The following is a 22,948-nucleotide window of genomic DNA, read 5'->3' as shown; positions in this document are numbered from 1 at the left end:
TATACAGAGAGGGCCTGGGTGGTTCAGAGAGATTCTCTCTCCCTCTCCCTCTGCCCTCCCACCTGTGTTCTTTCTCTCTGTCTCTCTAATAAATCTTTTTTTTTTTTTTAAAGAACTTCACAGAGAATATGGATCTCCTTGTTCCGTACTGAGTTCCCTGTCTCTGGAAGAGTTCAAGTGAAGGCTGGAAAACTAGCTAGATAGTGACATTTTTAAAGATGATTCTGAGAGCGCCTGGGTGGCTCAGTGGGTTAAGCCTCTGCCTTCGGCTCAGGTCATGATCTCAGGGTCCTGGGATTGAGTCCCACATCGGGCTCTCTGCTCAGCAGGGAGCCTGCTTCCCCTCTCTCCCTGCCTGCCTCTCTGCCTACTTGTGATCTCTTTCAAATAAATAAATAAATAAAATCTTTAAAAAAAAAAAAAAGGAAATAAAGATGATTCTGATTCCACATAGAGGATTACATGATCTAGATTCTAAAAGGCCATAAGGTCACTTCCAACATCATGATTCTAAGATCGTAAAGAGATCTTCAAATTCTTTAGTAATTTATCTTAGTAAGTCCTCCCTTCCAGGAACATATTTCCATATGCCTATACCCTGAAAATAATTTTGTTTCTTTGGATCTTTAGGTAAATATACATAACTAGGAAAAGGGAATAAAAACACAGAGCATTAAGTGTGGTGGGCATGTCCTGAGCACTTCATGTATATTATGTCATCCAGTCCTAAGAATAATTTTAAGAGATGGATCCTTAAATTATTTTTCTATTTTACAGACAAGAAACTGAGGTTGCAAGAGGTAAGGCCATATACCTCAGATCACATTGCCAAATGACTCTGAAGTCCAGATAAAAACCTGAGAGCCTCGCCCCTTCACCACTCTACTCCCTGAGAACTGTCCCATGCTAGTCTGTCTTCCGTTCGCTACTTCATGCTAACAAACCAAAAGAGCAGAAGGGACATCCTTCCAAACCAGACCTGCCTGACTCCAAAACCAATATTCTTTCTTAGCTTTGACTCTAGCTACCAGAATTAAAGGAAATGTCAACAGCATGAAGGAAAAGAAGCTGTTTAAAATCCCTTAAGTTTAGTTTCTGATCTGATCTGAACTTGTATGGCCTATAGGAAATGCATGTGTGGCTTGTGGAGGCTAAGTGCCTACTCTTTTGAACCCTGGATTATTTCAAAATAACAGAAAGAAAAGGTGTCAGTCATTGAGAGTTGTTAAAACATACTTCAATGGTAACTACTCGGGTTTTCAAATAATATATTTTCCTTACATATAATAAATCACCTGGTTTTTTTATTGGGGAAATTTTCATAAAGTAAGTCATAAAGTAAATAGAGTAATTAAGAAAAAGAGAAAAGCTGAGTTTCGTAAAAACAGCACCCCAGCCTGCAAATATTACTACTTCCGCAGTCATTCTGGGCTTCACTAATAAAGTAAGTTTCCTACCTCAAAAACAGAGCTTTAGAAAGCATTATGAAGACGCTTCCTGAGGCCATTAATGTGTCAGTAAAAACCACTTGACAGTATTTTTCAGTAGTAAATCTTTGGAGTCATAATCTTATGAATGGGCACTTTATTAAAGACCTCAAGTTTTTTATTGCACCTTATTTTTTTACAATTTTTATTATTTTGGCAGGAACTACATCCTAAAATGAATGTGTTTCCAAGCCTGAACAACACTGCATCATTTACAAGTAAAAATACATATGACAAATAACTTGGTTTTTTTTAAAATGTGCTTTTTTTTTTTTTAAAGATTTTATTTATTTATTTATTTGACAGACAGAGAGATCACAAGTAGGCAGAGAGGCAGGCAGAGAGAGAGGAGGAAGCAGGCTCCCCGCTGAGCAGAGAGCCCAATGTGGGACTCGATCCCAGGACCCTGAGATCATGACCTGAGCCGAAGGCAGCGGCTTAACCCACTGAGCCACCCAGGTGTCCCTAAAATGTGCTCTTATAGCACATTTTCATTTCCTACTGCTCATCTTCAGAAATGCATTCTTTCTTTTTTTTTTAATCTGATAGAGACACAGCAAGAGAGGGAACACAAGCAGGAGGAGTGGAAGAGGGTGAAGCAGGCTTCCCACCAAGCAGGGAGTCTGATGTGGGGCTCGATCCCAGGATCCTGGGATCATGACCTGAGCCGAAGGCAGACACCTAATGACTGAGCCACTCAGGTACCCCCAGAAATGCATTTTTATAGGTAAGTATTAACTTCTGCCCAATTTTCAAGGCGTGATATTTTAATCATTACTATCTATAATCACATTCAAGTTATTCATTCACTGAGGAAATTTGCATCACTAATTACTGCTATTGTCTCACTGACAAATAACTTGGCCTCAGACAGATATATAGGATATAGCTGTGACCACACACGGAAAGGGATTACTGATGATGGCAAAATCACGAGCAGGGTTCAAATCCCAGCTTTGCCACTTAAGAGCTATGTGAACTTGAGCAGAGTACACTTAGCACAATGACTGTGCTAATAGTGATCGATTAAATGGTGACTATTACAGAAATGATTACTGATAGGATGCATGTAAAAAATCTGAGAGCCTGAGACTTCACTCAGAATGCTCACTGGTGGGGCGCCTGGGTGGCTCAGTGGGTTAAGCCGCTGCCTTCGGCTCAGGTCATGATCTCAGGGTCCTGGGATCGAGTCCCGCATCCGGCTCTCTGCTCAGCAGGGAGCCTGCTTCCCTCTCTCTCTCTGCCTGCCTCTCCATCTACTTGTGATTTCTCTCTGTCAAATAAATAAATAAATCTTTAAAAAAAAAAAAAAAGAATGCTCACTGGTAGGTAAAACACTAAAAGCATAATTCTGAAATACTTTTCTGTATATGGTAAGACAAAGCACAAGAGTAGATATTATGATTAAGATTCAAAAGATACCAATATAAAACACAAAGATAATAAGAAAACTCTATCACTTTTAATTAAACATACCACTAAGAGTTTATTTAACTAAAAATGTATTTCTAGCTCAGTCCACCAAAAGAAACAGCCCAGTAGCAATAAGCCCATGGAGAGCCTAAACCTTAGTTCCAAGCACCATTCTCCAGGAAAGGGCACCAATGATCCCTACAGAACAGGTTGATTTTAGTTCTGTGTCTGAAAATTCTAAGTGATCCTCAATGCCATGTCTTCTGTCAGAAAAAGCCAGGAAGTGTTAAAAGACCAGAGGCAGGTTATAAGTTCACAGAGACCAGAGGGGCAGCTGCTGGGCCAATAGAATGAATTTAGAGCACCAAAAAAAAAAAAAAAAAAAAAAAAAAGTAATCGATTCTAACACAGTAAGTAAATACAAATCCATGTGTCCACAGAACTGAAAAGAAAAAAAAATAAAATAAAAAGATTTTCTTTACAGAAGAATCCCAGCTAATAGGCAGAAGGAATTATAAAATTTGAATATTAACTTTTTGTCTCCCCCATGATGTAAATTAATCCAGACAAGAATCAGTGATGATAATCCCACTCAGTAAAGTCAATGGGGAACAGAAATAAACCTGCTAATTATCAGGAATAAACTGCCCAGGGATACCTTACTTAAATGAAGAAGAAAAAAAAAAAAAGTCCCTTTATGCTAAAGAGATGGGCAAACTTAGTGTCAGCAACAAGGAACCATCCAGTATCACGTGCCTATAATATGACATCTACAAACTTAAACTCTGAAATGTCCTCGCCAGAAACATTGAACCTGAATCCCGTCCAGTCATTATCTGATTTTGAACTAGATCTCCTTTACCACTTGATTGTCTCCTATGTATTTTATTAAGGGATTGCACTGGCTTGCTTTCACTTTTGAAAATTCACCATTATTATTAATCCCATAATTAGTTTCTTTGTAACAAGAATATAAAAATATCGTTGAAAAATTATATAGCATGAAAATGCATATAGGATTAACTGGCATGCTCAAACATGGCTTTGGGTAATTTGAAAAGATCAAGCAATTCACTATATAATTAAAGATCCAGTATTAAGGCACCTCCCTTTGACAGTCTCTTTTTTATTTTTTTAAGATTTTATTTACTTATTTGACAGAGGGAGAGAGCACAAGCGAGGGGGAGTGGGAGAGGGAGAAGCAGACTCCCCACTGAGCGGGGAGCCCAATGTGGGGCTCGATCCCAGAACCCTGGGATCATGACCTGAGCCAAAGGCAGATGCTTAACCGACTGAGCCACCCAGGTGCCCCATGACAGTCTCTTCTAAGTAACACCCACCTCCTTTGACCCTGCAAGTATATACATTCTAGGGATTTGTCTTACTGATACATTCTCAAGTGTGACAAACCAGATTATTCATAGCAGCCTTGCTTATAACAGTGTATGGTATATTAACATTTTGTCTTTAAATGAAAGGAAAAATATAATGCAGAGCATGTTGCCATTTGTATTAATATTAAATTTTAAAAAGAGTAAGCATACACATCATAGAACATTTCTAGAAAGGTACAAAAAAAAATAACTCTTAACAGAGGTTGCCTCTGAGGACAACAACTGCGTGGCTGGCAGGAGGGGTAGGGGTGGGGAAGATGTTCACCTTATACCTTTTTTTTTTAACCATATACCTTTATATCTATTTGGAATTTTGTATCTGGTGGATGCATTACTTATCTGTTCAAAAAGGTTAACGTTTGAGTTTTCAAAATCCTTAGAGGCTAACTAAAAGAAAACATCGTTCTCTACAGACTCTACCTTTAAATATGGGTGTGTGTGTGTGTGTGTGTATCTGTTTCCTAATTAGGAAAAAGCTATGTATCCAATGGCCTGTTCAGGTCACCAAGTCCCACGCTGCCCCCAGCCCTCCTGCTGACAGCAGCCTTGGGAGCTGGGGTCGGTCGTGCCGGTGTGCTCACCAACATCTGGCTGTCAATTTCCGCTTCATAAACATGATCGCAGATGCACACACACACTTCACATACTGTACCTGGTTCAGCTTGTCTCTTTCCTCGGTGCAGGAGGCAGCTTTTTTCTGCTCTCTGTTTACTTCAGAAACCAGCCTCATGATGGTTTCTCTGCTAGCTTTTGCTTCCATCTCATGGACATTCACAGTCTCTTCAAGAGTAACAATCTGTCTTCGCACCAAGGCGTTTTCCTCGCACAGCTCTCTAAGCTGAAGAGAAAGCAGTTACAGCTAGCTGATAAAAATTAACAATTTCATTCGGCTTCCTGTAAGCAACTCTGATCTACGTACCCCGCTGTCTGCATGATCACACGAAACCCAGGAAAGCACTATCCCTCCATCCACTCAAAAGAACACATTTTCATAAGCAGCCTCTAAACTCTGTTGGTACGCGCAGACCCAGTGATCAAATTAAAATTAATCAAAAGATAGCTTCAGGGCAGCACTACTGAGAGCCTTGCCAAATGCTTCCCGACAGAGCAGGCATCAGCAAGCCCCTGGCTTAAATAATCGAGGAAAGGTGATGTTCCACAGAGATTACAGCAGGGGAGGGAGCAAGGGACTTCTATTCTGCCCACGTCTGCTGGCGCCAGTGGCATGCGAGGCGCTGCCTGGTGGGGTGCTGGGGAGGGGGGCACAGAGAAGAAAACAGGACTTTCTTTTTAAAAAGAAAATCCTCCTAATTAATATAAGTATAGAAAAACCTCGAAAAAACATGCTCAAACAGCGGCTATCATTAGGATTAGTGGAGCTTTTCACTCTCTATGTTGTGCATTTAGGCTGTCAGCAGAAAGCATGAATAAGATTTATAAGATTTACAAGGAGGGAAAATGAAATCAGACAGGCTCCTTGGCCTGGGGAACCAGCCCTGCAGACAGCTCAGGCTGGAAGGCCACGAGGACGCCTACAGGAAGAGCTGAGACCCCGTATTACAGAGTCAGTATCCACGTTATGACGCTCTGGGGAAGGGGCATATCTTTCAGCCTCAGGACCTGGCCAACATGGCATCCAGATCCCAACTCAGGGTCGTTCACCCTCCTGAATGCTTTGCTGCATATACGTATGTTCAGTCCCCAATATCTTTCAAAAGGCCCCACCTCAGAATGTAAGCTGGCACAGCCACTCTGGAAAAGAATGTGGAGATCCCTCAGCGAGTTGAAAATAGAGCTGCCCTACGACCCAGCCATTACACAACTGGGGATCTACCCCAAAGATATAAATGTAGCAATCTGAAGGGTCACCCGTACTCCAATGTTTATAGCAGCGAGGTCCACAATAGGCAAACTATGAAAAGAGCCCAGATGTCCATCAACAGATGAATGGATGAAGAAGGGGTGTGTGTGTGTGTGTGTGTGTGTGTGTGTGTGTGTGTGCACACACACAATGGAATACTATGCAGCCTTCAAAAAATGGAATCTCGCCATTTGCAACAACAAGGATGGAACTGGAGGGTATTATGCTAAGGGAAATAAGCCAATCAGAGAAAAGTAAGTATCATACAATGTCACTCATATGTGGAATTTAAGAAACAAACCAGAGGATTGTAGGGGAGGGAGGGGAAAAATAAGACAAAATCAGAGAGGGAGACAAACCACAGGAGACGCTTAATCAGAGGAAACAAGCAGGGTTGCTGGAGGGAGGGCGGGAGGGTTGGTGTAACTGGGGGATGGACATTAAGGAGGGCACATGATGTAATAAGCCCTGGGTGTTAGATTAAAATTGATGAATCACTGAAATCTACCTCTGAAACTAATATATTATATGTAAATTAATTGAACTAGAATCTTGAAAAATAACTTTAAAAAAGTAAAAAGTTCCTACCTCCAAGGAGCACTCCTTGGCCAGTCCACATAAACTAGCTTGCCACACCTCTAACCTGCCTCACTCTCTATCTCCACATCTTCATTGGTGTTTCTTCCCCTTTACTACGTGAGATAATATTGGATATTTGTTTATTTCCTCATTATCTTTATCTCACAATAACAAAATTTCTAGAAGAGAAGATTCAGTCTTATCTCATTCACTTCGGCACCACCAGCTCCCAGAACCATGTCTAGCATATAGTAGTCACTCACTAAATATCTGTGAAACGGATGAATGTCTGGTAAGTCCTGAGGAACACCTCCTTGGTTTCTTGGGGCAGCGGGGGGTGCACATGTGGTTGGGAGAGCTGTGAAAGGGAGGAAGTGGTTTTGAAATTGAAGGAGTGGTTTTGTTCCACTTCCCAGAGGACCACCTAGTGAGCGCCTTTCTCCTCTGGACCAGTGATTTTTTTTTTTTAATCTGAAATGCTAAAGCCCTAGAATCCTAGTATCTGTTTTAAAATATAGGGTTTTTTGTTATTCAGGTATGGGGAACTGAACAGATCTGGAGAGAGCTGCTGCTGCAAAACAATTTGTTACTCACAGTTGTGAAGAAGAAGGGACACGCTGTGCTGCATGAGGCCATGGAGGGAAGCACCAGGTCAGTCAGGAGATGAGGAGAGCAAAGGAAAAGAGAGGTAAGATTCTTTGTCATGGTTTCCACAGGATGAGGTGAGCAAGACGGGGTAAGCAGGCTCGGGACTGGCTAGTTAATCTGAGGTGTGTAAGGGCTGTGTGGTACCTAGCCCCGTGGTGATCCGGGAAGGTGGACGGTAGCCCAGAGCCTGACAGAAAAAAAAATGGCTGGGGTGTGGGAGTGACTGGTTTGCATGTGAAAGCCATACTCCCTAGAGGGTCATTTGGGAGAAATTGGCGAACCCTCTGAGTCAGTCTCTCCTGGGTCAAAAAGACCCCAGATGTCAAAGCATTCAAAATACAGAAGACAATAAGGCGTAATTAATATAGTATCAACTTCCAGATTAGCACCTGGAGCTCATCTCTGATGTGATGAGGGGAAGGGTGTCATGAAAGAAGGTTCTCCATTCTCTTTTCTTTGCTCCATCATTTGGCTTTAAAAACAATCTCCCAAACTACACTGCCCCGTGGACTTGGACAGACAGGCTGCTGGTCCACGTGCGCAACAGGGAGATGGAGGAGAAGCATCTAGAATCCTTGGGACTATCAGGCCTGAGCTATCAAAGCCTGTCAGTGAAGTGGAATGCTTCCTGAAGTTAACTGAAATGATTTTGCAGCTTGTAGGAAGTACAGCTGAGAAGATTACTAATAAAATTCTGAGGTGTGGCTTTAAGAATGACTGCATGGATTAATGAAAGAAATTGAAGAAGACACCAATAAATGGAAAGATATTCTGTGCCCATGGATTGGGAGAGTTAATATTGTCAAAATGTCCATATAAGTCACAGCGATCTATAGATTCGATGCAATCCTATCAAAATCCCAATGGCATTTTTCAGAGACATAGACCAATGACAATGTTTGGACGGAATCACAAAAGAGCCTCAATAAACAAAACAATCTTGGGAAAGAAGAACAAATCTGGGGGGATCATGTTGCTTGATTCCAAATGATATCACAGAGCTATAGTCATCAAAAAGTATGGTAACAACATAAAAACAGACACATACGTCCACAGAATGGAACAGAGAGATCAGAAATAAACCCACACATATACACGGTCAACTAATTTACAACAAAGGAGACACAATATACAATACAGAAAGGACAATCTCTTCAATAAGCGATACAGAGAAAACTGGGCAGCCATAAGCCAAAGAATTAAACTAGATTATAACTTATAGTGCACACAAAAATGAACACAATGTGGATTAAAGACTTGACTATAAGACCAGAAACCATAAAATTCCTGTAAGAAAATATAGGCAGTTAGCACCTTGACATCAGCAACATTTTTTTTTTTTTTTTTGGACCTGACTCCAAAAGCAAAGCCAACAAAAGCAAAATAAAATAAAATAAAATAAAAAAATAACAAGTGAGACTCTACCAAACTGAAAAGCTTCTCCATGGCCAAGAAAACCATCAAAAAGATGAAAAAGCAACACACTGAATGGGAAATAAAATATTTACAAATCATGTACCTGACAAGGGGTTAATACCTAAAATAAATAAAGAACTTGTAAAAGGAAAAAATTCAATTAAAAAAGGGGGGCAGGAGCGCCTGGGTGGCTCAGTCAGTTAAGCTTCTGCCTTCTGCCTTTGGCTTGGGTCATGATCTCAGGGTCCTGGGATCGAGGCCTGCATCAGGCTCCCTGCTCAGTAGAGAGTCTGCCTCTCCCTCTCCATCTGCTTCGCGTGTGTGCACACACTTGCTCTCTCCTTCTCTCTCTAATAAATGAAATCTTTTTTTTAAAAAAATGGGCAGAGGACTGAATAGCCATCTTTCCAAAGATGACATACAGATGGCAAACAGACTCATGAAAAGATGTTCAACATCATTCATTATCCATGAAACACAAATCAAAACCACATGAGGTTTCAGTTTACATCTGTCAGAATAGCTAATATCAAAAAGTTACAAAGTAACTATTGGAGAGGATATGGAGAAAGAGGAATCCTTGCACACTGTGGGTGGGAATGTAACCTGATACATCCACCATAGAAAACAGTATAGAGGCTCCTCAAAACATGAAAAATATAATTACCATATGATCCAGCAATTCCACTTCTGAGCATTTATCCCAAGAAAATAAAAACACTATTTAGAAAAGATATATGCGGGGCACCTGGGTGACTCAGTCCATTAAACATCCAACTCTTGATTGCCGCTTAGGTCATGATCAGGGTCATGAGATGAAGTCCGCATCGGGCTCCGTGCTCAGTGTGGTGTCTACTTGTCCCACTCCCTCTGCTTCTCCCCACTCATGCTCCCTCTCTCTCTCAAATGAATAAATAAAAGACAAAGAAAATATGTATACACCCATATGTTCACTACAGCATTATTTACAATAACCAAGCTATGCAAACAACCTGAGGGTCCATCAGTAGATGAAAAAAGATATATATTATATAAATACAGATATATATTCATATATATATGGAAAATTATATACGTGTGTGTGTGTGTGTGTAAACCTTGAATACTACTCAGCCATATAAAAGACTGACCCCCCTTTGGGGGTTAGCTCAGTCAGTTAAGCATCTGACTCTTGATTTTGGCACAGATCATGATCTCTGGGTCATGAGATGGAGCCCCACATTTGCCTCCATGCTGGACATGGAACCTGCTTAAGATTCTCTCCCTCCCTCTCCCTCTGCTCCTCCCCCAAAAACAAAAAGAGAGAGAGAATGAATCTTTCCCATTTGTGACAAGAGTGGTGGACTTTGAGAGTTTTATGCTAAATGAAATAGTCAAAAGACAAATACTCTATGCTTTCATTTATATGTGGAATCTAAAAAAACAGATGAGCCGGGCACCTGGGTGGCTCAGTGGGTTAAGCCGCTGCCTTCGGCTCAGGTCATGATCTCAGGGTCCTGGGATCGAGTCCCGCATTGGGCTCTCTGCTCGGCAGGGAGCCTGCTTCATCCTCTCTCTCTCTCTCTGCCTACTTGTGATCTTTCTCTCTGTGTTAAATAAATAAATAAATAAATCTTTTTATAAAATAGATAAATAAATAAATAATGAATGAACAGACGAGCCAAAACAAAGAAAAAGCATGTGAATATAGAGAACAGAGTGGTTGCTGCCAGTGGGGAGGAGGATGGGGGGTACAGACTTCCAGCTGGGAAATGAACAGGTGATGGAGATGCGGTGTGCAGCATGGTGACTACAATCCTCAGACACATTTGTAAGTTGCCAGGAAAGTACATCTTGAAAGTGTTCTTCTCAAGAAAAGAAATAATAAATTTTTTGTAACTCTTCATGGTGACAGATGGTGACCAGACTTACTATGGGGATCATTTCACAGTGTATACCAGGTCAAATCATTACGCTATACCCCTGAAACTAAAATAATGTTGCATGTCAATTACACCTTTTAATAAATTTAAATTTTAATAAAAAAGATTGGCTTCAAGGAGATCTGTCTGGAAGCAGGGATAAGAAAGGTGTGAAATGAGCAAAGATATGGTGAGAGCTCCAACACCGTCAGGTGCCCTAATGAATCACTATGTGCTGAGTGAATTATTTATTGACTATAACTAATTTCCACCTTACTGACAACCTTGTTATTATTTGATTCCAGTGGAAAATTAAAAAGTACTTTAGAACTAATCTTAACCTTAGACTCAGTAAGTATCCCAAAAATGACACAGCTGATTTGCATGTGGGTTTTGTGTGTATGTGTGTGCTTCTGTCTGTAACTAAAACAAAAAACTCCCTAAAACACATTGTTAAGATGAATGATGAATTGTATTTGGCAACCTAAATACATTTAAGACCAAACAATTCATCTTTTCTGGATAGTTATTAATCCCAAATAATGTTAGAAAGGACTTTGGAATTGAGCTCAGAGAGGTGATAAGGTTAGTCCCAGATCACACAGCCAAGCCATGCTATATTTGGGCTACTGTCCCCTTCTCCTGCCACCCCCGAACTCAATCACAGCAATTCCATTCACGGCACATGTCAGAACGACTACTACATTTGTCGTCTTTTTCATGTGCATTCACCTTTAGAATTAAATCTTCATCTGATGCCTTTTCATTCTTCTTCTCTGGATCTAAGAAGTCACCAAGTTGAGCTAGAAATTCCTCATGTTTCTTGCAGTTCTTCAAGGCTTGATTCTTATTGTCCTCATTTTCCTTTAAACATTTTCTACAGGGCAAACAACACATAAGTCAAGCTATAACACCACAGAGAGATCATTCATCAAACAAAGTTCAGAACTTAAGCTATCTGATCCAATCACCACTTTCATCACAACACAGTTTCCTGGACACAGAACACATCATTGCCCTGGGAGCCATGTAAAGGCTGCCTGTCAAAGCCAGGCATCTACACTTGGCAGAAATGTACAAAAATCTTCATGGCATCTTAGATCTTGTAACAGCAAAGGAGACAGACCCTCTGCCTCTTGTCCTGGACCATTTATGATCTGCAGAAGGGGCAGGGAATCTCTAGATCACAATGGATGTATGTAGTCATGGGTCTCTGCTGGGTCCTCACGAGGAAGTAGGACAGTGCTGCTATGTTTCTTCTAGTGTATCATCCCTTGCTTTATTTTCAGACGTTATGCAGTGATCTATAATCGTTACTTAGGGCATACCCCGGGTCACGGCCAAGCATAACTATAATAAAAAATATATCAGCAGCAGGGGATGTTCAAAGAGAGAAATGTTCAATCACCAGCAAAGACCATTACCAGTTTTCATACATCCAGAGTGTTTTAAGAGTATTGAAATGGGCCAGTCAAGGAAAATCAGTTTATTATGCTCTGCTATGAATATTTCAAATCTCAGAGATAGGTTTGCTGAAATAGCACAGTCTATTTCTAATGCTTTAAATGTTACCGACTAAGAGATCATCAAAAAATAGACATACTTTAAAGGCAAATTAGAATCATTTCAGTAATTTGGTATCACTTTTTCAGTACTCTAGATAAGAAACATGATTATTGCTTTCCCTTTTTACCATGTTCAGTGTTTACCGCAAATTCTTTCACTCTATTCAAAGATTACCAAAGCATGTAATTGCTACACTCAAAAGCACATCATATTTCTGTTTAGAAAAATGTATCACAATAAAAAACCAACATCAATATATCTCTGAGTTCTTATTTTCAGTATATGAAAGGTAAAATGTGCTCAGTCTCTCTGGCTCATGAAAAGCACAGTTAATGCTATGATGTGGTGGACTGATTTATGTGCATGATTCCACTCAGTCGGTCCAAGACTTCAGTCTTGCTTCTCCGTCCCCAAGTTGGGTCCATTTCACTTGGACCCAACAAAGTTCTAAGAATCTACCCTAAGGACACGATCACATAAATGTGAAAATAGGAGTACACATGAATATACTTGGTTTATAATGATTCTTTGAATGAAACCTACCTGAGTGTCTGCAAGAAATAACAGAAAGAACTGGTAAGTAAATCATGACATTTCAGGCAATGAGTAACGTGAGCTAACAAGGATTATACGACGAGTGAGTTTTTAGAATATCTACGACATAGGGGCACCTGGGTTGCGCAGGTGGTTAAGGGCCCAACTCTTGATTTTGGCTCAGGTCATGATCTCAGGGTCGTGGGACCGAGCCTCACATCGGGCTGTACGCTCAGCCCAGAGCCTACTTGAGATTCTCTCTCCCTCTCTCTCCCTCTGACCCTTCCCCTGCTCAAGATCCATCAATCAATCAGTAAAATCTCTTTTTTTTTAATTTTATTTTCTCAGTGTTCCAAGATTCATGGTTTATGCACCACACCCAGTGCTCCACGCAATCCGTGCCCTCCATAATACCCACCACCAGGCTCACCCATTCCCCCAACCCCCTCCCCTCCAAAACCCTCAGTTTCTTTCTCAGAGTCCACAGTCTCTCATGGTTTGTCAATCTTTAAAAATACATGTCTGTAACACATTATTCAGTAAAAAAAAAAAAAAAAAAGTGGTTCATTATATGATGTCAACTACCCGAAAACCTGTTCACCAGAATCTGAAGTATAGTTCTCAGGAATCATAAGGTCTTGAGTAATTTTAATATTTTTTGGTAATTTTCTATATCTTAAAAAAATTTTCTTACAATCAGTACATATCATTTGTATTATTCATTTATTTAATAAATATTTAATATTTATTTTATTTATATGTTATAATAAAATATAATATATATTTAAAATTTTGAGATATTATTTATTAATATTACTATATTATTATAATTAAATTATGTATAATTAGAACATGTTATAATTATGACATTATTATTATTATTATTTATGAAACATTTAATAAATATTTACTGGATACTCACTATGCACCAAGCCCAGTTAAAGGTACTAAAGATACAGTAGTGAACAGAACAGATGAACATCCTCGCCCTCACAGAGCTTACGTTCTAGTCAGGAAGATGGACAGTAATCAATCAATGTATGTGAGATGTATACGGTTATAAAGATAAAGCTGGAGACAAAAAAATTAAGCAGGAAGGGGAGGAAGAAATATATGGGGGAAGCAGAGTAAAATTTTAGATGTCGTCACTCACGGAAGACCTGGGAAAGCAACTTCTGAGTGAAGACCTAAAGGGAGCAAAGGGGAAGCCATGCAATATCTGGGGGAAGAGCTTTCCAGGCCATGGGATTAGCAAGTGCAAAAGTCCTGAGGTAGGAACACACTTGTTATGTTCGAAGGACAGCTAAGGAGCCAAATGGAAAGAATAAGGGAGAATGGAAACAAAACCATGTCCGATGAGCCCTCTAGGTAACAGAATATCCTTTGTCTTTACCCTGAGAGAGAAGAGAAGGCACTGCAGGCCTCTAGGCAGAGGACCAATGAGATCTAATTTGTGTTTTTACAGGATTACTCCGGCTGCGAGGGGCACAGGCAGCAGCAGGAAAATCACTTCGGAGGCTATTGCAAAAGTCCCAGAGAGAGATGGTAGCCCCTTGAACCAGGTTAGTGGCAATGAAGGCAACAATGGGAAGCTGTCAAAATGCAGACTGATTTTGCAGGTAGAGATAAGAGGACTTGTTGAAGGTCACACACAAAGCATGAAAGAGCAAGAGGACCAAGGATGGTGACCATGATTGTTGACCTGATGAACTAGAGGAATGGACTTATCACTGGAGATGAGGAAAGCAGCAGGAGCATTCTGTGGGAACAGCACGAGCTCCGTCTGGTCATGTTAAGTGTGAGATACCCATTGGACATCCATGTGACGATGTCCAGTAGGTAGTCAAAATATGTGGGTCTCTCTTGAGGTCCGAGAAAAGATCCAGGCTAGACACAGAAATGCGGGCATCACTAGCATTTAGATCATCCTTAAAGTCATGAGATCACCGAGAAACTGAATTTAGACAGAAACCAGAAGAGACGCAAGGACTGCGTGCCTGGGCACTCCAGTCTTTGCAAGTCAATGAGATGAGATGGGGAAAACAGAAGAGACCATGGCAGGGCAGCCAGCATGGAAGGATACAAAGCAGGCATGGCGAGTGTCTGGTAGCCAGAAAAAGAAGGTGGTTCAAGGAGAGAGACCAACTGTGCCTAATACACTGGTAAGTCAAGTGAGGTAAAGACAGACCATTTAATCCTCAATGTGGGGTCACTGGTCATAGGAGTTTTGCTGTAAGATTGGCGGTGGGGGGAGAGACGATATGAGTTGGAGGTGTTGGGCTTTCTTTTTTAAGGATGGAATAAGTAAAAGAAATAGAAAGCATCTTATTATCAAAGTTATTTAAGTTATTACACGTAGAATTTTAAAAGTATACTTTTGGAACAACTAGTTCCCAGTTTTGTCTCAAGAATTACCTTTTGCCAGAAGAAAGTGTGGAAAACCCACATTTTGTGATTTTTCTGCATAAATGGGTAATAAAAGCTAATGAGGAGCATTCGGGGTGGTCCGCAGTGGTCTGGGCTTGCAGGATACTTTTACAGCTAGCTGTGGAATAAACACCTCCCTCTCTGGGCCATTCCACCACCTCTAGTTAAACCTCTACTTCCAGAAAATCTTCTAAATTCTGTATATGAGCATTTGCAGCCCCTATCAACCAGATATAAACATGCTTAGGACAATGCCTTGTTTGTTAAGATTCCTGGTACCATTTGGAGATGAGCTTGAGAAAAATTTTCAAGACTGTGAAGATATTTGAGATTCAAGATCCCCCCCCTCCAAATTGAGTTTCAGGGCCAAATAAGACAACAACACGCCAATACCTTCAAGGGCATATCCTGCTATCAGAAGCTAGTACTTGAACACTAACTATCATGAAATATATTGAAATACCCTTACTGTAAGTTCTCATCTAGTTCTGCAACTTTCTTCTTTAACTCCTGGTTCTCCGTGATTGCAGTGTGAGCTGTGATTTCGGTTCTAATTTTAGCAGCAGTAAGCGCTGCTGATTCCTCTTCTAGCTCCTGAACTCTGTCTCTCAGGGAGGTGAGGAGAGATGATTTTCTAGCATTATCTTCTCTGTAATTCTCCATTTCAGCTTTCAGCTCTTGACAGGAGGCTTCTTTCGAAAGCATCTTGGATCGGAGGTCTCGAAGCTAACACGGAAAACCCGTAAAAAGGAGGAAAAGGATTTCAGTGGCGTAAACGTGAAGTACTTTCGAGAAACCCAAAACCATAATTTCAAATCTCACTCTTCGTTCATGACTTAATCCAGCTTTTCTTTTTTTCCACATTTGTATCTGTATCACCAGCTGGGAACTTACAACTCAACAGTGGACTTCACATACTGTCCCTTTCAAAACCAACTGAGCAATGTCTTGGGGTGATTAGTATCACTCAAGAGACTTCTGTGGTATACAAAAAAGCAATAAAATACTTTCAACGGTAATTCATTTCCTAAATCTGCATTGCTTTTACTGCTGCTAACAACGAAACAAGAAACCTACAAACTAAGATATTGTAATTTCACAGCCACAGCTGATTCCTAAGTAGGTACAGACTAGTTGACACGTCACCGTGGTTCCTGCACTTGCCTTCGGGATCCTTATTGTGGGCAATTTTAAAAATATTAATAATAAGGGGCGCCTGGGTGGCTCAGTGGGTTAAAGCCTCTGCCTTCGGCTCAGGTCATGATCCCAGGGTCCTGGGATCGAGCCTCGCATCGGGCTCTCTGCTCCACAGGGAGCCTGCTTCTCTCTCTCTCTCTCTCTGCCTGCCTCTCTACTTGTGATCTCTCGGTCAAATAAATAAAATTTAAAAAAATATATATATATATTAATAATAAAAAAAATAATAATAGATGTCTGGGGAAAACACAGAAGAAAAGGAAAATCCTTACAGGATTTATACAAAAGAAACATTTTAACTTTTATAAGTTCTGTGGCATCAAAATGCTGTACAACGTATTGGCCCGATTAAGATGTCAGATCCGCCCTATAAGAGAACTTCTTTGGAACTATGAGTATCCGTGCACACAATTTTTCACACACACGAGGTACCAAATCTTCCTGGTAGGCCAGTGAAAGAACAGTCACCTCACAGGCAAGCTCAGGCCCCCTCAAGCCCACCAGACTGTGAGCAGAGTGGATCCAGAGGGACTCTCTCAGGAACTCCACAATAGACCTGATCCAGCCCAGAGGGAAGACAGACCCCAATCATTGTCCTAGAATTTCCCCCAGCCAATCCAAACTAACACTAGGAAGGGATCCAGAATTCCTTTCTAAGACCTCCAGACTGCAAGCTAATCATGGTAAAGATACATATTCAGGGAGATGCTAAAAATGACCCAACACCAAGGCAACTTCAACCCAAGTCATCAGGTGCCCCCAAGTCTCTCAAGGGTGGGAAGCTCCTCTGACAGGATCCAGGATCTAGCCCATGTCACCTCACTCTGCACCACAGCAAGTGCACAACCTTTCAGGAATGTTCTCTATAAGCGGAGTAGGCGCACCAAAGGAGTATCACCTTTGCCAAAAGATGTAAAACTGTGTTCTCCCAACCTATTTCTAATCACTTCTACACTCTGTTTCACTCTCTAAGAAGCTAAAAGGGCCCATGTCTAAGTCACAAAGATGCATAGTCTTACCTCGGACTGAGCGCATTCAAATTTGACCAAACTTGCCGCCAGTTCGCTTCGAGCATTTTCGGCCACATTCCGATAGTGGCTCAACTGCTCCCGAGTGACTGGGACTTCCAAGGGACGGTGGTAAACTTCCTGACAGGGATCCCCCCAAAAGACAAAACAGAAAGAAGAGTTTTAAACCACCTTTTCTGTGCAGCTGTGCAAACCAAGATTACACACAGAGCATTCTTTGTAGCCCCCCCCCCCCCCCCGATGTCTCGAAAACGCTGCCCAGCTCATGTCTTCGTCCTTATCACTTTACTCTCAAAATTCTGATGGAGGCGGGAGGCTGACCAGGAAGGAGTGACATGCTCTCACAGACGGTGTTTAAGAACTGGCCTTTGGGGCGCCTGGGTGGCTCAGTGGGTTAAGCCGCTGCCTTCAGCTCAGGTCATGATCTCAGGATCCTGGGATCGAGTCCCGCATCGGGCTCTCTGCTCAGCAGGGAGCCTGTTTCCTCCTCTCTCTCTCTCTCTCTCTGCCTACTTATGATCTCTCTCTGTCAAATAAATAAAATCTTAAAAAAAAAAAAAAGAACTGGCCTTTGCCACAAGAGAGAGCTTCCTTCCACCCAAAACTCAAATGCTCCTTGACCTCTGACCAGAATGGATCGAGTCCTCACAGGACTGTCGGAACAGACACAGTACGACAAGGTCCACAGCAGAGAGACCGATTTCATTGTCCTTGTGTTTCCAGACTACAAAAATGATCACCTCACCTCACCTTTTGACGAAAGGGCATCATTTGTTTACCAAAGAGATCGTGTGAGTTGAAGGCAAAAGGCTGTCTCCTTCCTAATTATTCACTAAACCATTTATTCTCAATCTCATAGCCTCTCTGGGGATTATGACTCAGGAAGGTGACTCAGATGAACTTGGGAGACCAGCGATCGTGAGGCAAGGCCTGAGGAGACCTTGTCCCACCCACCAGGCAACAGCCCTCAGCTCCCCGGACGGCCGCCAACACAGAAATGTGGATCCGAGCCGAGCCAAATTTTTCCAATTTTTCAAGACAAGTCCTATATCCAGACTTTCTGAAGTAAAAATTTTCAGTTTTTGCAACTTGGCAACTAATTTCAATGTTTAAAAAAGAAACACCATAAGAGCCAAATAAACACATCTGCAGAGCAGATTTGATGGGTTTGGCCTGTGGGTCAGAGTTGACGAACTCTGGTTCTGTTACTTACACCATAAGGCCTGCTTCTTTCAAGAATTATTCCTGACCTTGGACAGATACCTATGCCTACCTCTGTCAAGTTTCCAAGGCCTGTGGTCTTTGCGAAAGACACACAGAAAAGCCATTCATTTTTGAAGGAATATGAGAGAGGTCACACAAAACATGTTTTCCTGGAATTATCTACGAGGCCTCAGGGGACACACAAGTTAAACTGGTTGATGGCTGCCCAGCTCCTGAACTGCCTAAGACTACTGTTTGGAAACACTCGAGAATGCAAAAGTCCTCTCAAAGCCCTTCACTTTACAACAAGCGTTGTCATGACTAGTGTGTTTCGACGCACGAAATGCCAAACAAAACCTTCAGTGCACCTAGTAACAGCCCGTGTTTGCCAGACACAACATATCCAAAAAGATGGTAGGTGTGTACTCCTGGGGAGAAAGCATAAAAGGCTGAATGATATCTAATGAGAGAACCACATCCTGGTCAGCCTCACTTTAAACTCAGAAGTGACTTTCTCACCCCTAACCACCACAGCAAGATTTCCCAAAACAGGCCACATAAGGACTGTGGCCACTTATGAGAGGTATAAAGTAGAGTGTGTAGGACACATCAATTTATTTGACGTCTTTAAAGATTTTATGTAGGGGCATCTGGGTGGCTCAGTGGGTTAAGCCTCTGCCTTCGGCTCAGGTCATGATCTCAGGGTCCTGGGATTGAGCCCCGCATCGGGCTGTCTGCTCAGCAGGGAACCTGCTCTCCCAACCCACTCCCCCACCCCGCCTGCCTCTCTGCCTCCTTGTGATCTGTCAAATAAATAAATAAAATCTTTAAAAAATAAAAAATAAATAAATATTTTATGTATATATTTACTTGAAAGAGACAGAGAGTGCAAGCAGGGGGAGGGGCAGAGGGAGAGATGGGGAGAGACTCTCAAGTAGGCTCCACACTGCGCATAGAGTCTGACCCGGGGCTCAATCTCATGACCCTGAGATCATGACCTCAGCGGCAATCAAGAGTCAGACACTTAACCAACTGAGCCTCCCAGTTGCCCCTGGATGGCACATCATTTTGTAAAATTCATGAGGAAAATAAGTTCTTCAATAGCTATGATTATTTCTTCCAATGACTAGCATCCCTTTTCAGGGAATGATGTAATCACTCCACCATGTTATATCTCCTTATGGAAAAGTATTATCCATTGGACATAATATTAAAAGCCACGTGAGACAGGTCAGATACGGCCCTTCATTTTAGAAGGTTACGTTCTAGAGCAGAACACTACCAGAAATCATTAACATCTTCAAATGCAACAACACACTAGGATCTCATGACCACGGATGCCAGGACATGGCCCACATTAGATCACCAAGTTTAGACGACAGTTGCTCGGTCTACATCACCCTTCTAAGTCCAACAAACTAGAGATGATTCATCAAGAAATATTTACTGAAAACTTACTGAAGGCCAGGCACTGAGCTTACACCCTACTAAGATAAAGAGCATTTATCACACAACCACACTAATGATTACATGATTACAAACTGAAATGCATGCAAGAAAGAAAAAAAGGAGCTAACAAAGGAAAGTGTGACTTACAATCAGAGACGTGAGAAAGATTTCCCCAAAGAAGTGATGACTGAGTAGGTATTAAATAGGCAAGAGGTAATGAAGCAGGTACAATACACATCATTCCAATAGTCAAAAGTCTGAGCAAGGGTCCTGTGGCAGGAACATGTGTAGGCAAAGATCTGAGCAAGGCAGTGAGGCTGAGGGACAAGAGCAACTTAAGAACAGTGGCTTGGTAAGAGACTCTTAATGTCACAAAACAAACTGAGGGTTGCCGGGGCAGGGGTGGTGGGGTTATGGACATGGGGGAGGGTATGTGCTATGCTGAGTGCTGTGAAGTGTGTAAACCTGGCGATTCACATACCTGTACCCTTGAGGCTAATAATACATTATATGTTTTTAAAAAAAAAGAACTAATAATTATCAGAAGAACTATAAATGCCTAAAAAAAGAGAAGTATTCAGGGCACCTGGGTGGCTCAGTGGGTTAAGCCTCTGCCTTCGGCTCAGGTCATGATCTCAGGGTCCTGGGGTCGAGCCCCACATTGGGCTCTCTGCTCAGGGGGGAGCCTGCTTCTCCTCTCTCTCTGCCTGCCTTTCTGCCTGTCAAATAAATAAATAAAATCTTAAAAAAAAAGAGAGAGAGAGAGAAGTATCCTTCTACAGTGGTCATCAATTAAATACAAATTATACTACCAGTGAGATATTATTTCTGGTCTTTAAAACTGGCATTTTTGGGACACCTGGGTGGCTCAGTTGGTTAAGCAGCTGCCTTCGGCTCAGGTCATGATCCCAACGTCCTGGGATCGAGTCCCACATTGGGCTCCTTGCTCCACAGGGAGCCTGCTTCTCTCTCTGACTCTGCCTTCCACTCTGTCTGCCTGTGCTCGCTCTCACTCGCTCTCTCTCTGACAAATAAATAAATAAAATCTTAAAAAAATAAAATAAAATAAAAATAAATAAAATTGGCATTTTTTTAAGATTTTATTTATTTATTAGAGAGAGAGAGAGAGAGATCACAGTAGACAGAGAGGCAGGCAGAGAGAGAGAGAGGGAAGCAGGCTCCCTGCTGAGCAGAGAGCCCAACGTGGGGCTCAATCCCAGGACCCTAAGATCATGACCTGAGCCGAAGGCAGAGGCTTTAACCCACTGAGCCACCCAGGCGCCCCTAAAATTGACATTTAAAATATACTTAATAATCAAGTGTATTAAAAGATAGTTCTAAAAAGTAAGACAGAGAGACAGTTCTGTGAGAAACACATGTTGACACACTAATGATAGAAAGATAAGCTGGTATTAAGTTTCCAGAAAAAGATTTTATAATATATATCAATGAAATTTAAGTTAATACTCTTTGCCCAAATGAGTTTCCTTCTCATAATCTTATCTGAAGAAAGGGAAATACACCAAAAGATTAAAGACAAAGATATTCAGAAAGGCAATCATCAGCAAAATTTTCCAAAAATTTTCAACAGCAAAATTGAATTAGAGCTCAAGAAGAGAAGCATGTTAACTTGAAGAAAAAAGAAAAATAAAATGTTACAGTCACACAATAAAATTACACTCAATCATTAAAAATCATGTTGTTGGAGACTCTTTAATGACAGGGGAAAATGTAATATAATTTTAGTGAAAAGAGAAAAAATACAAAAACTACACATGCAGTTTCATCCCAGTCATGTACAAAAATTTATATAGATCCCTAAATAACAGACTGAAAGAAATTATTTTATATGTATCAAAGGATTAAAACATAGAATTTTTTTTATTTTTTAAGGAACTTTTTTTTTTTAAGATTTTATTCATTTATTTGACAGACAGAGATCACAAGTAGGCAGAGAGGCAGGCAGAGGGAGAGGAAGAAGCAGGCTCCCCACTGAGCAGAGAGCCTGATGCGGGGCTTGATCCCAAGACCCTGGGATCATGACTTGAGCCGAAGGCAAAGGCTTTAACCCACTGAGCCACCCAGGTGTCCCATAGAATATTTTTTAAAAAATTTATTTATCGGGTGCCTGGGTGGCTCAGTGGGTTAAGCCGCTGCCTTCGGCTCAGGTCATGATCTCAGGGTCCTGGGATCGAGTCCCGCATCGGGCTCTCTGCTCAGCAGGGAGCCTGCTTCCCTCTCTCTCTCTCTGCCTGCCTCTCTGTCTACTGTGATCTCTCTCTGTCAAATAAATAAATAAAATCTTTAAAAAAAAATTATTTATCATTGGGGGGCAAAGAGAGAGAATCTCAAGCAGACTCCCCAATGATCACAGAGTTAAAACCTAGATAGAATATTTTGGGGCGCCTGGGTGGCTCAGTGGGTTAAAGCCTCTGCCTTCGGCTCGGGTCATGATCCCAGGGTCCTGGGATTGAGCCCCGCATCCGGCTCTCTGCTCAGCAGGGAGCCTGCCTGCCTCTCTGCCTGCTTGTGATCTCTCTGTCTGCCAAATAAATAAAATCTTTAAAAAAAAAAAAAACCTAGAATATTTTGAACACTTACAAATTAATAAGAAAATCAATAAAATGAGGATACATATAAATAGAGAATTCTCATTAAGAGAAATACACAAAACGATACATAAAAAGATTCTCCAACCTCCCTAATAATCAGGTGAATAAGAATTAAAACAAAGACACATCATTTTTGGTACATCAATTTGAAAAAAATAGATTTGATAATAACAAGTGTTAGCAAAATATTACAAACCATAGTATAATGAAAATCCTTAACATATTTTTATGCA

General features: G+C 41.3%; 1 protein-coding gene across 1 annotated transcript in view; it reads right to left on the bottom strand.

The window, feature by feature from the left end:
- The window catches only part of CCDC170 (coiled-coil domain containing 170), a 98,333-nt gene that overhangs the window by 39,588 nt on the left and 35,797 nt on the right, over positions 1 to 22,948 (bottom strand). Inside the window, exons 3-6 of the mRNA XM_059401272.1 lie at positions 17,443 to 17,571; positions 15,696 to 15,952; positions 11,432 to 11,576; positions 4,947 to 5,132 (exon numbers count right to left, since the gene is read on the bottom strand). Coding sequence (XP_059257255.1) covers positions 4,947 to 5,132; positions 11,432 to 11,576; positions 15,696 to 15,952; positions 17,443 to 17,571 — 717 coding nt within the window. The remainder of the gene's footprint in view (positions 1 to 4,946; positions 5,133 to 11,431; positions 11,577 to 15,695; positions 15,953 to 17,442; positions 17,572 to 22,948) is intronic.

Source organism: Mustela nigripes, chromosome 5, assembly GCF_022355385.1.
Source record: "Mustela nigripes isolate SB6536 chromosome 5, MUSNIG.SB6536, whole genome shotgun sequence".
Classification (NCBI taxonomy): Eukaryota; Metazoa; Chordata; class Mammalia; order Carnivora; family Mustelidae; genus Mustela; species Mustela nigripes.
The sequence above is the reverse complement of the archived record's forward strand: the minus strand, read 5'-3'. Positions and strand labels throughout refer to the sequence as shown.